At 37.3% G+C, this 16,719-nt stretch overlaps 1 protein-coding gene across 9 annotated transcripts in view; it reads right to left on the bottom strand.

Moving 5' to 3' along the window:
• Nucleotides 1–16,719, bottom strand: part of DSE (dermatan sulfate epimerase) — a 96,082-nt gene that overhangs the window by 44,445 nt on the left and 34,918 nt on the right. For 4 of the 9 annotated variants that reach the window (XM_072643087.1, XM_072643089.1, XM_072643088.1 and 1 more), the window contains exon 2: nt 7,163–7,933. In XM_072643087.1, coding sequence (XP_072499188.1) covers nt 7,163–7,164 — 2 coding nt within the window. In that variant the 5' untranslated portion in view covers nt 7,165–7,933. Of the gene's footprint in view, nt 1–7,162; nt 7,934–16,719 lie in introns of those variants that run through there. The other 5 variants (XM_072643083.1, XM_072643085.1, XM_072643084.1 and 2 more) reach the window with 2 other exon arrangements.

Below are 16,719 nucleotides of genomic sequence, written 5' to 3'. Positions count from 1 at the left end.
TTTTCATCATCAGAAAATCTGCACATCAATAAGATCACAAATCTGTTTCAGTCTCTAATTGTCATCACTTCATTTGCTTCTTTGTAAAGTCTTAATTAAGATCTTTTTAGCACTCAGTTTCTCTCATGGACCTCAGCATGTATATTCAAGTTCAGAGGGGAATGGTTCTTAGGATTATAGTTGTAGAGTTGGAAAGGAACAGAACACTGCTCAAATGTCGCATTTTGGAGACAAGGATTTGAACTCTGACATCAGAGCAGTATTCTTTCCTCTGAACCATGCTATCTCCTAGCCCAAATGTAATCTAGTCAACCTACCTATGATTTTTACAGACAAGAATTGAAAAGAAATTAAAGTTTTAATTCAGCTCTCAAAAAATCATGAAATCAAAGGAGAGGTTAACAAAATCTAAATGATACATTTTTATTTAGTTAAAAACTTAAATCCCACACACTGATATGCTGGCAAATGTTTACCTGACTCTCTGGGAAGGGGCAGGCAAGTATGCGCACAACACAATGTTAAGTTTCATTTGTACTGTTAACGTTTTCTCTATCACTTTCTTGAGGCTAAACAATCAACAAAACAACAAATGAAGCCTTGATTTATATATAGACTGTTCTGATTTCCAAGATGTAAAGGCTCACACTGAACATTTCACAACTGCTGAGTCAACTGGTGCTGGCTCCAATATACCCCTGCTTAGAAAGACAGTGTCTAAAGGAAACAGAGAGCCATGTTATCTTTGAGTACATCTTAGTAGTTATCACGTTACCAATGATGACTGGCAAGGGAGGAATGGCATAAATGACATTACCCATGGGATGTATGACCAGCAAAGGTGCTAGATAAGTCATGCAGCAAAAATAGATTGTGTCTTATTGACATTAAGGAGCTAAGGAAGGTGTCTGGAAAGTTAAAAGGATCTTCTATGGAAGATTTATGGAAGACAAGGATAAGAGTTCTATGGGTATGAAGGTACGAGAAGGAGTTTTGTTTTTCATGGGTAAAAGAAATACTCACAAGGATGAAACCACAGATCCACTCAAGTATCAAAGATAGAGTCTAAAGCTGTTAGATTCCCTCCAAAAAAGAAAAGATACTGTATTTTTAATTCCACTGGGTTCTGTAGTATCTCCTCTTCACTGATAAAGTAGCTCTGTGAAGTAAGACTTTTAAAGGGAAAGGAGCAGAGAAGACCGCAAACCTTGGAAAAGTTGAGTTCAGTTAGAAGTAAGCCTATTGGAAAGGCTGATTCAAACACAGAGATGCCGCTGGCTTGTTTACATCATTCTGGAAAATAGTGATAATTTGTGCTCGTAATAGCCTATTACAAAGCTTTTAAGAACCACAAAAAGCCACTTCCATTTATGACACATGAAAGAAAGAGTAATTTTTAAAATCATCATTATCACCTTCATAATTATTAGAATAAATTCCTTTTTTCTTTTATAGAGTATGTTTTACCCTCTGGGCACATAAAAAAGGTCATATTTTTTTTTTTTATAAAACAGCAGCCTTTTAAGTTCTTTTTTAAGTATGTGTTTAAAAAGGATTTTAAAAATGACAACTAAAACAAAATCATCTTTTAGTTATTGAATTATCAAATGCCAAATGAAATATAATACATTCATAAATTTTTTTTTGGTGTGTGCATTTCCCAGATGAGTTTTTTTTGGGGGGTGGTGGGATTTTTTTTTGCTTGTCAAGAATGCAAATCATTGTATATTCCCTTCGTCTCCTTTGCTGGTATTATGATGTATTCATAAAGAAAATGCCCAGTGGATCACTAGTGGAAATTTGAAGAAAACCAAGCCAGTGTGAAACTTTTATATGTTGAACAGATGTTTGAACAACGAGACAAGAAATGACTCCACTTCCCAGAGAAAAATACAAATTCCCAAACCAGATACTCTCAACTCCTTTGAGCACACATACCAGAAGGGCTGGCCTTGCAGTCTGAGGGACCTGGGCTCCAATTTTGCCTCTGACACATATTGGCTATGTGAGAATGGGCAAATCATTTAACCTCTCAGCATACCAGGCCCCTCTAAGATTATAAGGGAAAGAGGAGTGAGTGCCTGACCTGAAAGTTTCTGAATAGGACTTCTCCATACCAACGAAATTATAGTTCAACTGGAGCAAAACAAAAAAAAAAATATAGAGAATCATGTACAGAGCAGTATCCTGCTGTGAGTGAAAGTGTTATGTATGATGAAAATGACCTTTTACAGGAGGGTGCATGGCAAAAGGAGACATGCCCTCATTTGATACTTCATGTATGTCTAATGATAGTAGGCATTCCTTGCATTGTATGTTACCCTCCAGTATTTCTCACCCAAATGATCGTTTGCAGAAAACACAGAGGTCTTAGTTTTTGGAATCTTTCAATTCAACAACTCAATTCAACTTTTTAAGGCAAGTCTGCCACCATAACTCGGTAGTAATAAGCACACTAAATGTATTTATCTGCTTATTTGCACATCTAGCCATTCCTTAACTTGCTAGTTTACCCATCCATTTATTTATTTGCTTACATATCCATCCATCCATCTGTTTATTTTCTTATTGACTCATCTATGTGTCCATTTACGTATTTCTATTTGTTCACTTAGTTTTAGACTGAGTGTCTCTCTTGTGCAGGCTGAGAAGGTAGGGGCTACTTCCCACATTCCCCTACAGATTAGCCTTTGGTCTACTTTGTTTCCAACTCTGGGCCAGTTTGCTTCTTCTTAGGCAACATGCTGGGCCCTGCTTCCAGGGGTTCACCATTACCAATGCTTAATGTGGACACCTGACTGGCTTTGCTACTGTTTTTGTTCAATTGCATCCAATTCTGTGATCCCATGGACCACAAGATGCCTATACCGTCCATGGGGTTTTCTTGGCAAAGATGCTGGAGTGATTTGTCATTTCCTTCTCCACTGGATTAAGGCAAACAGAAGCAACTTGCTCAACGGTCACATAGCTAGCAAGTGTCTGAAGTCATATTTGAACTCAGGTCTTCCCGACTCCAGCGCTCTATCCACTAAGCCACTTAGCTGTCTCTCTGACTGGCTTATTCTATGCAATCAAGACTCCTAAGCTCAGGAGATTTGCCAGTCTCAGCTCTCGACTCCCACATCTCCTTCCTCAGAAGGAATTATGGTCTTGTGCCGCTATACCTGGCAATATATGTCCCACAAAACTTAGTGCACTTTAAACTTTAGTAAGCTTAAGATTGCACTAAGACTTTTGGAATACCCTGTATTTCTAACATAGATTATTTAAGCTACTGCTCCAATATAGAGAATGATTTTCTCTCAGGGAAATAGGGCTTCATATTTACCATTCCAGGGTCAAACATTATAAAATCAAACCTTACAACTAGTATCAAAAGAGAGAGGCAGCACCTAGATGCTGTGTTATCAATCAAGAAAGTTAATATATACCCATGATGAATTAGACCAAAAGCATATCAAAATTCATATTTTAGTCATGGTGAGTCACTGATAACTAGTCTTATCTTTTAAAAACATAAGCAATAGCATCTACTGGAATGATAAAAAGATTGTTCAATAAAAGGTCCAATTGCAAAACAGAATATAAAAGGCATGGTAATATTTCAAAAAAAAATAAATTTTGCATGTTTTATTTTCTACAGAACTGTCATTTCACAGGCATCTGTAACTCTTGGTGAGGAACTCCCTTTATCAATGCAGACTAACAAATACACTATGACTTAAGATCTCAGAAATCTACTGGGGACACTGATAGATTAAGTGACTTGCCCTGGGTCACATAACTAGCATGAGTCAGAGGTGCTCTATTATTACACCATATGCTTCTCTAAAATTTCCATGACTTTATTAAAAACACAACACCACAGCAGTACTAACCAAGGCAAAATGGTTAGTAACCAACATTCTGTGCACTACAATCACTTCCCAAATGAGAGCTGGTTATCCATCTGTAAGCATACCACCTTCCGTGCGGATGACATTAAATTTCTGACACAGGTCAAGGAAAGAGCACTTTCACAAGTAAGGTCAAGGAAGAGAGCACTAGCTCGATACGACAAGCCACTGCTCTGTTTTTAAAACATAGGATAAAAGCAGAAAGCCAACTCTGCATTCTACTAGGGAACAGGTTTATTCTGCTTTGTTCCAAAGGGCAGAACCAGGCCAGAAATCAAATTTGGTTTTGAGATCAGAAAACAAACAAGCAAAAAAAAATAAATAAATAAACCCTTCCCCAACCATTGGAGTTTGCCCAATGTGGGAATGGGCTTCCTTGGAAAATAGTGAGTTCCCTCCCTGGAAGTTTTCCAACAAAGGTTGGATGACCATTTGTTACTTCTGTTGTTGTAGCCTTTGTTTTATTTTCGTGAGGGGAAAGGTATGGCCTAGATTGGAGGGCCATGGAAGTTCTTATGATTTCTACTTTCCTCAGTCTTCCCTACGCAGGTCACCAACCTTGTTCCTTAATCTTAAGTGAATTGCAATGTCCCTCTAGTAATGCGTCAATCTGAACTTTTAGCAACTAAGTTAAAACTAGCACTTTTTATGTCAAGTTACTTGCTTTCACTCATACCACAGGAAGTATCTACTCCTCCGGTGAGAACATGCATTTGAGGTCAATGTTTACATGCTTCTTTGTTTTTATACTACATTATAAAACAACATTGTTTTATAAACTGGTCTTGATTCTGCTGGACTGATTAAAAATGCTTTAAAAAAAGGTCTTTTTCAGTATTAATTGAAATTAAAAAAAACATTCTATTGCAACTACTACTTGGGAATGTTTTCATTGCTGTCTTTAAGAAGGCAGTCATCTGCTAAATTACTTATTTTCATAAACTCTTTGAAAGTTAATATCTGTATAAAATGGATCCTGAAAAAAAAGGCCACAGACAGTTAAGAATGACAAATGTTTCTTTCACTGCAACAGTCAATTCGGTTGTCATTTTTGATTAATTGACTTCCTCAAGTGGAAATGGCTTCTACTAAGTTGTATATTTTAAGTGTTTGCTCCAAATCCAGATTGAAAATATATTCTTTCTTTCTTTTTGGGGAAGTACTAGAATGCTGCAGAACCAAAAAATCTTTGTATAAGCACTGAATCCAACCAAAATCAAATCTTTTGAGGCCTAAAATAACTACACCCTTCAAAATAGCCTTATTTTAATGAACAAAACAGTCTAAACTATTTGTCTCTAATCTGAATTTCAAGTTAATCTTACCATCAGTTTTTCCCCCTCATAAAGTTCCAGGAAACCTTTCCAGATTTATGGGCAAACAGGGCTTTTAACCAGATATTGGCAGAAATTAGTCAGGAAACTTGCAAAATACTCCCCTTCACCTTCTGACATCTGGCAAGATCTTTTTGTTACAAATCTACATATATTGCTGACTTTTAAAAAATGTTTAAAAAAAAATCCACATTCTTGGTACCATCAAGTGACAAGATACAATTTCATTGCTAAAGGGAAATGTCACATAACTTATAATTTACAATAGTCATTGAGTGAGGTTTATTTCATTAGTTTGGATTTGTATCTCTAGTGCCTAGTACATAGAAAGTACTTAATAAATGCCTGTTGGATGATTGATTGATTGAACCATTAACACTGGTGCTTAAGTAAAGTCATTTTTATCACCTTTTTAAGCAATCTATGTCATTCTTAATAGAGCCAAACAAAGGAGAAGCTGTTCATTCACAAATATGAATTTGAGAAGGTAAATTACATAACAGAGATTCTTCTTTAGATGCATACACATACATGAGTGCATGTATGTGCATAGATAATTTTGATATGTATAATCCTTTAGTGATAAATTAGCAGCCTGTTGAGTCCTAGTGACTTTCAATTACTCATTGTCATCAATTTCAGGAAAGTTAAATAAGAACTAATTGTCAGCCTTCACTACTAACAAAAAGATCCTCAAGTATTTCAGAATGAATATATATTGAATTAAAAGAGATCCATGCTATCCTAAAATTAGCAGAAAAGGGACAGTATTCTAGTTAAATATTACAATATTTATATATTCAATTCTGAAAATTTTTGTCCATGTTGCTCCTACATGGTCCTTCCTTCTTGTATTTCCATTTTCTTCCCTTATTTTTCTTTCCCTTTTCTTTCTTTCTTCCTTTTTCTTTCCTTCCTTCTTTCTTTCCTTTCTTTTCCTCCCCCCTCTTCCTTTCCTTCCTTCCTTCCTTCCTACTATGGTTTTCTTGGTAACAGCAGTGTGGAAACTCCTTTCACACTGCAGATGGCTATTTCATCTGTAACTTACAGTAAGTGCTGCCTGAGTCTCTGATAAAGAAAGCCACTTGCCTGGTCTCTTGCCAGGACCAACGCTTCCTGCAGTCCCTTCATCATGACCCTACTCTCAGACTTTGTCTACTCCACAGGAAACTTGGCCTCCTCCCCTGGCACTCCTGCCTCTGACAGATGAGTCTTTTTGCCTTATTTTATGGGAAACTGGGCCTCTGGGCAGCTTCTGCAGTCTCTTCTCCACGCAGAGGTACCCTTCCCAACACCTCTTGATGTGTTGTCTTCTATTAAAATTGAAACTCACTGAGGGCAAGGACTATCTTACTTGCTTCTATTTGTATATATAATGCTTAGTATAGTGCCTGTGACACATAGTAAGTGCTTAATAAATGCTCTGTCTGTGTGTCTTGTCTGTCAGGAAGGCTAAGTGACTAACCTAGGATCATATAGCAAATATGTATTAGAAATGGGAGTGGGGTCTTCCTCTCAACAAGTCAACCCTCTTTAGAGTCACTGAGGTGAGGGGCAGATAGAGGGCTGGATTTGGAATAAAGAAGATGTGATTTGAAATCCAGTCTGAGACACTTACTAGTTGCATGACTCTGGGCATGTCACTTCATTCTCTCTCAACCTCAGTTTCCTTAGCTATAAAATAAGAGTAATAGTAGCACCTATTTTACAGAGTTGTTGTGAAAATCAAATGAGATCATATACATATGGTGCTTTGTAAACCTTAAACCTCTGCATAAATGTTAACTATTATTATTATGCCATACAGTTCTACTTGGTTAGATTGTACCCAAAAATTTTAATTTTAATCATAAAAGTAATGATAAGAAAAACTTCTAAAATGTCAAATTGACTCAAACTTGTTAATAGTTCAAGGAATACTGATGAACTCACATGGCAGGAAAGGCTTGCAACTAGCAGTGACTGAAGTAGATATTCATTTGGGGAGCTCTGGTGGGGGATAAGTGGAATCAGAAGGCATTATTAAATGTTATTTATTACATTAGAGTGAAACACACTAGGGCCAGGGTGCAATTTTCAAACTAGGGTTACCAATGTTAGGTACCAGCTTTGATGGCAGGCAAAAGCTATGAGACAATCCAGTTTATGGTGTTTTCACTAGAGCTCAAAGTCATTCATTCCTTTGCAAGTATCAGCATTTAGACAAAAAGAACAAAAAAAGGACAAAAATCTACCAACTAGGCTGAGCAGCCATCCTCTCCATGTAGTCCTTGGCCATATTTTGGGCTTCGATGTTCTCGGGATACAGCACACAGAACATTGCCAAGGCACCCAGGTTGTTGCCATAGATTTCATTCCACCTTGCACTGTAATCCTTGGGATCCCAAGGAGGAAGATACTCCAGAGGACTAGACAGCATAGTCTGCACTGCTTCAGTCAACCGTGCGGCAATGTGCCGATGTGTACTGGCTGCCCTCCGCTGCAGCTCCTCCACTTCCCCTTTGGAAAAGTACAGCATTGGGTGGCTGTCATAGTTGGCATTGATGAAAGGAATCATGACTTCAGGGTTCTCATCAGTGATGTAGGCTGCCACAAAATAGCACAGATGTATGAAAAACACACTGGGAGCCCCCCGTGTGTGAGTCCTCATTATGGCATCAGATCTCCAAGTCGCAAAGGCAGCCAAACCATCTTTGAAATGTCCTGAAGGAGGAAAAAAAAGATAAATCAGCCTGGCTTGGTAGGAAACATATGGAAGATAGGGTTTTATATACTTTTTAAAGTGGTACTTATTGGTCATGAGTCTTAAAGAGAAAATTTTGAGAATATAGATTTCTCTAATATTTATAAAAACTCATATTAGAAGTAAAGAATATTTTAGGAAGTTTACTGATGGCTAATTGTAATATTAAGGGATTTATGTTAATGGGAGTTAAAGATCTTCCCTGTCCATTAATAAGCCTCACATGGAACCCATTAGGGGAGGAACTTGTTTAAAGGGAAAGTTTGCTTAAGGGAGGTTTGCTTGCTTGAAGGCTTTCACACCTTTTGTTAATTAGGCACTGAAGCACAAGGGTTGTGATGCCTCCTGGCTCTGAAAAGTGTATATATACACTGAGGTGAGGTTCTGCTTTAGGGGTTACTCTTTGGAAGAAGGTTTCTGTGCCCGATGAGACCCTGGGTAACTGTTAAGGAGCCCCCTGGCTTTGAAAACGCACATGCTGGTGCTTCTCTCTCTGATAACTACGTATGTATGTATGGTCAGACAGTTGGATCTGTCTGTTGATCTGTGACATATGTATTGCTTATGGTCAGACAATTAGAAGCCCCACCTATTGGTCTTTATTTCTCTGCTTTTATTTTCTCTGTTTTGAATGCAATTTAAAAAGATTCTTGACCCCCTCAAAAGTTGCTTTCCTTTTAGAAAAGCAGATCCAAGAACCTGTGCCAGCAGGTCATTCTAGGGATGTCAGTGTGGTTACCTTTACACTAATGAATACTGTTTTTAAAAACTAGAGTCAAGTAAACACACTAACTAGAAGGCATTTTCACTCAAAGCATCACAATCTATAACCAGGAAAACAACAATGCAATAAGAGAAAAGGTAATCCTTTTTTCCCTTTAATAATTTCTCACGCAGAAAGGTTCTTTTTCCTTTTAAAAAAATATTTACTTTTATAAGATTTTGAGTTCTAAATTTCCCCCTTCCTCCTTTTTCCCCCTCCCCAAGATGACATGCAATCTGATATAGACTATACATGTACAATCATATTAAACATATTTCCACATTAGTCATGTTGTGAAAGAAGAATCAGAACAACAGGAAAAAGCCCATGAGAAACAAAAAACATAAACAACAAAAAAGAAAATAGTATGCTCTGATCTGCATTCAGACTCCATAGTTCTTTCTTTGAATGTGGATAGCATTTTCTACTATGAATCTTTTGGAATTGTCTTAGATCATTGCATTGCTTAGTCTATCAAAATTAGTCCTCACATAATGTTAATTTTTTTCCTACAATAAAACCTCATGTACTTTGATGGGAATATGAATGGCTAAGAAGAAAAAGTGGGAAATATTTCTTTAAAATGACCCTTCATCAAATTCACTTTTTTTTCCCACACTAAGTGTTTGAACTAATAAATCTTTAAGAATTTAAACAGGCAAAAATGTTATGACTAATGTGAAGCAGCAGCAGGACCAGACTCTCTAGTCTTCTTACATCTTGCTTCCTGACATGTACTTTTTGATCTAGTAACCCTGACTTCCTGGCTGTTCCATGAACAAGATGCTCTATCTCTCCATTCTGAGTATTCTCTCTGGCTGTTTCCCCATGCCTGTCACCTCTTTCTCCTTGGCACCAACCAAACATCCTCTCTGGCTTTATTTAAGTCCCAACAAAAATCCTGCCTTTTACTGGAATCCTTCTCCAACCCCTCTAAATTCTGGTGCCTCCCTGCTAATCATTTCCTATTTACCTTGTGTATAGCTTTCTTTGTATGTATTTGTTTGCATATTATCTCTGCCTTTAGATTATAAACTCCTTTAGGGCAGGGACTGTCTTCTGCATCTTTTTGCATCCCTAGTGCTTAGCAAAGTGCCTGACACATAGAAGGCAATTAGCAAATATTTATTAACCAAAAGGGGGTCAACATCTCTCAACATTTTTCCCAGTCACAGACAATAGCATCTGTGCAACAAGGGATTTGAAATGCTATAGTTTTGCCCTAAAGTAATTGTCATTACTTACAGATCTTTGAAAAGGATAGATATCTAAAAGTAGAGATAGGGTTGCCCCCCCCAACACACACATATTAAAACACTGACCACAGAATACATAAGCATTTTTTCCTTATTGCTTTACAGTGCTGTCTATTTACACATTTTGTGCATAGAGTTTGAGTGCAATTTAATCAAGTGAAAATTTAAACCAACCCATATGTGTTATTAACTATTTGATATTCTAAAAACTCCTTCTAATGATAGATTTACTTATAGGTTAAAAGAGAGTCAGTTCCAATGTAGTAACATTAAAAAAAAAAAAATCTCATACTACTATGTCCCACATCTGGGATAAAACAGGCATGAAATCTCCCCAGAGGAAAAGTCAGAGAATTCCTAAAATTCCTAAGAGGGGAAAGGTTATAGAAAGCAGACCAGAGAGACAACTTTGTGTAAATAATGAACAGTAGTTTTCAATTATTACAAAAGAGAGGCTGATGCAGCAAGGAAAAATGCTTTCCATAATCAGAAAGAACACTAAGAATTAAATATACACTGTAGCCTAATACACATCTTCCTTTTGGTTTATTTCTAAGATCAAAGCAATTAGAATCATACAAGGATGCTAGATTAAATTCTGCTAAATTATATGTGTGTATAAATTATGCACTACAAATACATAATATTTTGCTACACTTTTGAATATTGGAGATAAAAAGAAAATAAAAATCATTGGCATTACTTTTTTTAAAAAACATTTCTGATTCACTCAATGAGCAAAATTTGAGATAACTCCACATCATAGAATTTAAATCCTGGGTGCAACCTCTACTGTCTCTAGTACCCAAAGCTTCAGCATGGCTGGCTATCCCAAAATCATAAGCCAAAAGAAACAGTACTTCATGCTACGTCTAGTGGGATGGGGGGTGAGAGTGGAGAAAAAGGTTACGGTCTTCAGAAATAAAAAGATTTAGCTGCATCTAGTTATGTCTAGTTATCTGTATGATCATTTTCACCAGAAAATGGTGCTAATGATAAAAGAAAGCACATGCACAGATATGAATAATGAAATGAAGTCCTGAAAACTCTCAGACCTAAATCTATCTAGTCTGTGGCCTTCTTAGGCCTGCGATGCCCAGAGTGAATTCACATGTGTAAAAAGGAACAAAGAAGTGGAAGAAGGTGAAGGTGAAAAGTAACGAACAAGACAAAAGAAGAAAAAACAGGAAAAGACAAATGAAGAGCAAGAAGGAGAAGGGGTGTCAGTGTACGTTTGTGCTGCCTGCTGTCCTGGTTCAGCTGACACCTATGGACTTGAAATGAAAAGCAGGGTTCTTCTGTTCTCTACTGTAGCTCCTGGAATTAATTTTTTTTTTAAGAAAGAAATTTTCTTTTAAAGATTTATTTATTTTTAGTTTTCAACATTCATTTCCACAAGGTTTTGAATTCCAGATTTTCTCCCCATTTCTCCCCTCCCCCACCCCAAGATGGAACTAATTAAAAAAAATTGTAATAGTTCAACATCTGGAGCAGTGGTGAGTATTTGGGGAAGAGGGAACCCGAAAGAAAGTGAATTCCCTAATTTAAACACTGCATGGTCCATGAAAATTTGGTAACAAAGGGAAATGACTTTTATTTCCTTCATCTTTGGGCAGTGCACGTAGTCTTCCTGGGACTCAGTTTCCTTTTTTTATAAATAAGAGGTTAGGATAGGACTGACTAGATAGCCTTGGAGAGCCGTTGAAGTCCTATGATCCTTCCGTATCTTTCATACAGAAACACTGTGGGATTCAATGGGTATGTCCCTAGATTAGTTTCTTCACCTACTTTGTGTTATGGATCCCTTTGGTAGTCTGGTGAAGTTCTTGGGCCCCTTCTTATAAAATTTTTAAATGAACAAAATAAAATTCATAAGAATACAAAGGAAACTAATTACATGGAAATATAATTATCAAAATATTTTTTAAAAAATTAGTTTACAGACCTCAGATTAAAAACTCTTTTCCTACATAGTATCCTTAAAACTGTGAAATCACTGATATTAACCTTAACTAAGTCACACTGGAGTTTGAACAGCTCTGCCAAGAGTGTTTCCAATTACCCATAATGTAAATGCATTTTGTCCCATGAGAACTGCTGATTCTCATAATTTGAAAGCTTTCTCTAAAACCTGACAACTGTTGTTTTGGACATAATTATGATGAGCTGGACCAGTTTCCTGATTATTATTTCATCTGGCTAGGGTAGAAGAGTTACCTGTGTCATGATCCACTGGGTCAGGGAGCTCATCCTAGGTCTGTCCCTGTCGCTTTTGCTCTATGTCACTACTTCTACTTTGTCCACGTCCACAGTTCCATTAGCTCTCCCTGGACTCTAGAGATGGAAGGGTCAATATTACTACCACATCTAACTTCAGTTTGCTGATCCTAGAGACAAAATGGTAAGAGTACCATTGGATATGGAGTAAAAAGCCAAGAATTTGTTTCCTGGCTCTATCAATTACTACCCTACGTGACTCTAGACAAATGAATTCAAATCACTGAACTTCAGTTTCCTCACAATACTTCTTTACCTACATCTTAGGGTTTTTTGGAGGTGGGGAAGTACTTTTTAAACCATAAGTTGAATGGGAACTAGCTTTTCCTACATTAGGAAATAAACTGTTATCCCTTCTTAGTTTAGCTGAGGAATTATTTGGAGTTTTCCACAAGAAACTTTGACCAACACACCAAAGAAAGAACTCCTGTTCTCTTACTAAAATCTAAATCCTAAAAAATACTTCATAGAAAACGTAAACATTCTTCCACCTAAACCAAAACAAATACAGATGCATTTTTCAGAGTACAGACTTTTGATTCACACTTTACTGAATTCTAGCCACAGAACAATTTGGTCTGCATGATTTATAGAGCATTCCATCATCCTCTAATTTCTGTCCCTCTCCTCAACCAAATCATATTACTCCTAAAGTTCCTGTTTAGAACTTGGGCACTTCTTCCTTCTGCTTCCCACTGAGCACTACTCCCGTCCCCAAAAGAACAGTCAGAGTGAGATGAGACAATAAGCTGCTCAAATCTAATGGGTCTATACTCTCCCAAGTCTTTCCCTTTACTGTAGAGAAATAAATAATATTAAAGCTACATCTAGACACACTAGCACCATGCAGAGCAGGTATTTCTTCCTATGTTGTGGAGTGTCAGGGGTCATTTCCTTACAAACAGAGATTAGGCCACTGATCATTGAAAAGAGATACTCAACAGTAAGGCATCTGTCAAATTGTTAAATCTTTCTGGGCTGTGGCATTTTGACCCAATGTTCAAAGACAGACCTTTTCAGAATGGTAAAATTATGGCCCATAGTGATGAGGGATGGAAAACCTAAGACCTTGAGGCCACATGTGGCCCTCTAGGTCATCAAGTGTGGCCCTTTGATTTGTTTTGTGAAGTCTGGATTCAGTCAAAGGACCACACTTGAGGACCTAGAGGGCCACATGTGGCATTGAGATCACAGGTTCCCCACTTCTGGGCCCTCTATCATGGAAGGCTGTAAAGTCTGTTAATGTAACTGTGATAGATTTTTTTTTTTCCATAATCCAACTCTCCTAAAGTCTGTGGGCTCAATAATCTTTCTTAGACATGTTTTATCAAAAAAATTCTTTCTTCCAGTTCCTCAAAAGATGCAATGATAATTCTCTTGATTCTTTAGTATCATATGGGCTTACATCTCTTTTCCTCTGTCATTACAACACAGCACAAAGGATAACAATTGTTTAAAATGGTTTGCATTCAATTGTATATTGGATAGAAAGTTATCCTTGAAGTTGGGAAGATCTAGAGTCATGTTTAGCCTCTGACACATATTACTAAGCCCAGTGACCCTGGGCCAGGCGCTTAACCCCTCAGTGGCCTAGGTAACTCTCTAAGACCATACACTGGGGAGCAGTTGCTGATCTGCAATGGTAAAAAGGAGTTTCCTCACCAGGAGCCCCCTAAGCTAAAGAAATCAGAGGTCTGGAACCTCCCTCCCCCCAATAAAGTCATCTTCTCCACTAATGCTATACGCTATTGACTAAATTTCATGTGGCAATGTCCCTGTGTTCTCCAGGGCTATATAGAACAAGTTCTGCCAAGTCCTACAAAGTAAGAAAGACTTGATGAATGGATTGGCAATGGAAGACGTCAGTTCTCAGAGGATCAGCTGATATTCAAAAAGGAAATTTACATTCATGAAGAAATAGCTGGAAAGACAAAATGCCAGACCTGTTGAACTACTAAAGAAATATGGTCAACTAAATTTTATGCTCTTCTGACCTACAAGATAATGCTGATATATTTTGTCAATCAATAGGCATTAATTAAATACTCTGTGCCAGTACCTGCCTGTACATGGGGGCTAAAAAGAAAAAAGAAGGCCCCCGCTCCCAAGGAGCTTTATCCAAATAGTTATTTCCTTGGGTGCATGCTGTGTAACATATTCATTGCACAGGACTTACTCGTGCTTAAGTGATATGAAAAATGATTGCATAACAAGTTGAAAGAATTCATAATTATTTAAGTGGGACATGAATAATGTCATAGGATCACAGGTTTGGAGCTAGAAGGGACTTTATCTAAGTCCAACTTTTTTATTTTACAAATGAGGAAACTGAGTCATGGAGCAGTTAAGTGATTTGTTTGAGGTAGTACAAATAGTAAGTGGCAGAGACAGAATTAGAAACCATGCTCTCCAACTCCAAATCCAAGGTTCTTTCCACTGTACCATGATTCCATTAGTTGAGACATAAACCAGAGAAATAAGTACTTGGTTCTATGGAGGACTGAAAAGAGATCACATCACAGTATGAGAAGAAGGCAGGGATTGGTTGCAATCTGACTACATCAAGGGGATCACAGACTCATAGGGGCACTGAATTATAAATGGGTTATAAGAGGACATTAAAAGGCAGACCGGCAAGCCCTGTTCCAATAAAAACAACACTAATAATACAGTATTTGAGTTACGAGTTTTTCTTCTTTAAGATTCTGACCATATTTTATCCTTGTACTAATTCTGTGAAGTAGAGAGGTACAGACATCTCCATTCAACTCCATTTTATGAACAAAGCACAAACAAATTAGCATGATACATTCCCAAGGTCAAACAGTTGGAGAGCCAAGACTAGAACCCAAGTATAGTCAATCCTCTGCCGGTATGCCTTCTATTAGACCGTATTTGTTTTTAAACCATATATACTCTGCAATCTGTCTCAGTCACATTCACATAAAGCAAGCACATGGAAGGAATATACTAAAAGGATGTGAAGGAACTAAGAAACAGTAAATACATGATGTTTCAAATCCAGTTATCCCTTACACAGGCTGACTTTCCCCATCATAATTTCAATATATTGTCAGCACAAGAAATAAAATGGGAATTTTGGGGAAGTTTCGTACAGAAGGAGCAGACAATACACAATGGCCAGCAGATGACACAAAGCCTATGAGCAAACACTTAACCCAAATTTTACAATAAGGTATTGTAAGAACACCATTAAAAAAAAGAAAAATTTAAACTTCTTTTCTGGTACAATGGGAGGGTCAAAAATTTTTATGCAAATTTTCCAGATTTCAGGGGCGCCACATCCCTAACCCCTGCAATGTGGGAGGGATAACTGTACTATGTTTTTCCAAATGCTCAGTGGTCATTTTTAGAAAGAAAAACTTATATTAGTGCAAACATCCTCTAAATTTGGTGGGCACTTCAAAGTGAAATACATCACAGAATCATAAAAATGTAAGAGCAGAAGACATTTTGAGAAGATACTCAGAAGAGAGTTCCTAAATTAAATTCCCAAATTAAGAGGAATCCACCCTGATTATGCATTAATCAGGAAAAAAAGAAGTTTGAGAAAAAAAATTAAATTAGATTTGGGGAATTTTACAGTTGGCAGAGAACTTGGAGATAATCTAAAGCCCTTGTTTATAAATGAGAAATTAGAGTCCCGAAAGGTGAAGGGACTCACTCAGAGTCATAAAGTTAATTAGCTGTACACCTGCAACTAAAACACGTCTCCAGATGCCCAGTGCACTGCCCTGTCCACCGCACAAAGCTCTCTGCCTGCTCCCAGCAAAGGAAATCCATATGACCTTTGAAAGAAGTTCTGCTATTTTCTTCCCCAGACAGATGAGACAGAATATAAAAGAGTATTTCCTGAGTTTATTTGCTTCCCAAGGCCACTACTAGCTAATCACCAATCAGTCACACCTTCTTACTACCTCATTATTTCCAGAACAAGTTAGTACAAATCAAATGCAGATGTTCAAAAAAGTCCAAGCTACTCTTATTCCTCTGCTGCAATCTTTCTCAAATGTGTAACCAAATGATGGTTCTGGGAAAACATTTTTTTTTCCCAGAATTTTCAAATAAATCTCAATGACCTTTATTCTTATGGTTTTGGAATAAAATAAACCTATAGTAAAATAATCTGATCCTGTTTTTGTATGTTTTAACATATCCAGAGCAAATGAATATCTTTCATAGAAGTGACACTTAATTTTTAATAAAATAATACTCCCTGTATTATAAGATCCCTAGGGTTCATTGCTGAAGATTGGATGCTACCCTGGCTGGACAAGAGACATGAGGTCACAGCTATTGTTGTTCGTCCTTCATTATCAAAGAGGACAAATGACATCACAAGATGATGTCTTGACTGGTGCGTGAATTGGATGTAAATGAGGCAGAGTGGAGCAAAGTCATCAGCCTCTTCTCTCTACCAGGGTCAATG

The sequence above is a fragment of the Notamacropus eugenii genome, chromosome 2 (assembly GCF_028372415.1).
Source record: "Notamacropus eugenii isolate mMacEug1 chromosome 2, mMacEug1.pri_v2, whole genome shotgun sequence".
In the NCBI taxonomy this organism is placed as follows: domain Eukaryota; kingdom Metazoa; phylum Chordata; class Mammalia; order Diprotodontia; family Macropodidae; genus Notamacropus; species Notamacropus eugenii.
Note: the sequence above shows the minus strand (reverse complement) of the source record. Positions and strands in the feature narration are given on the sequence as shown.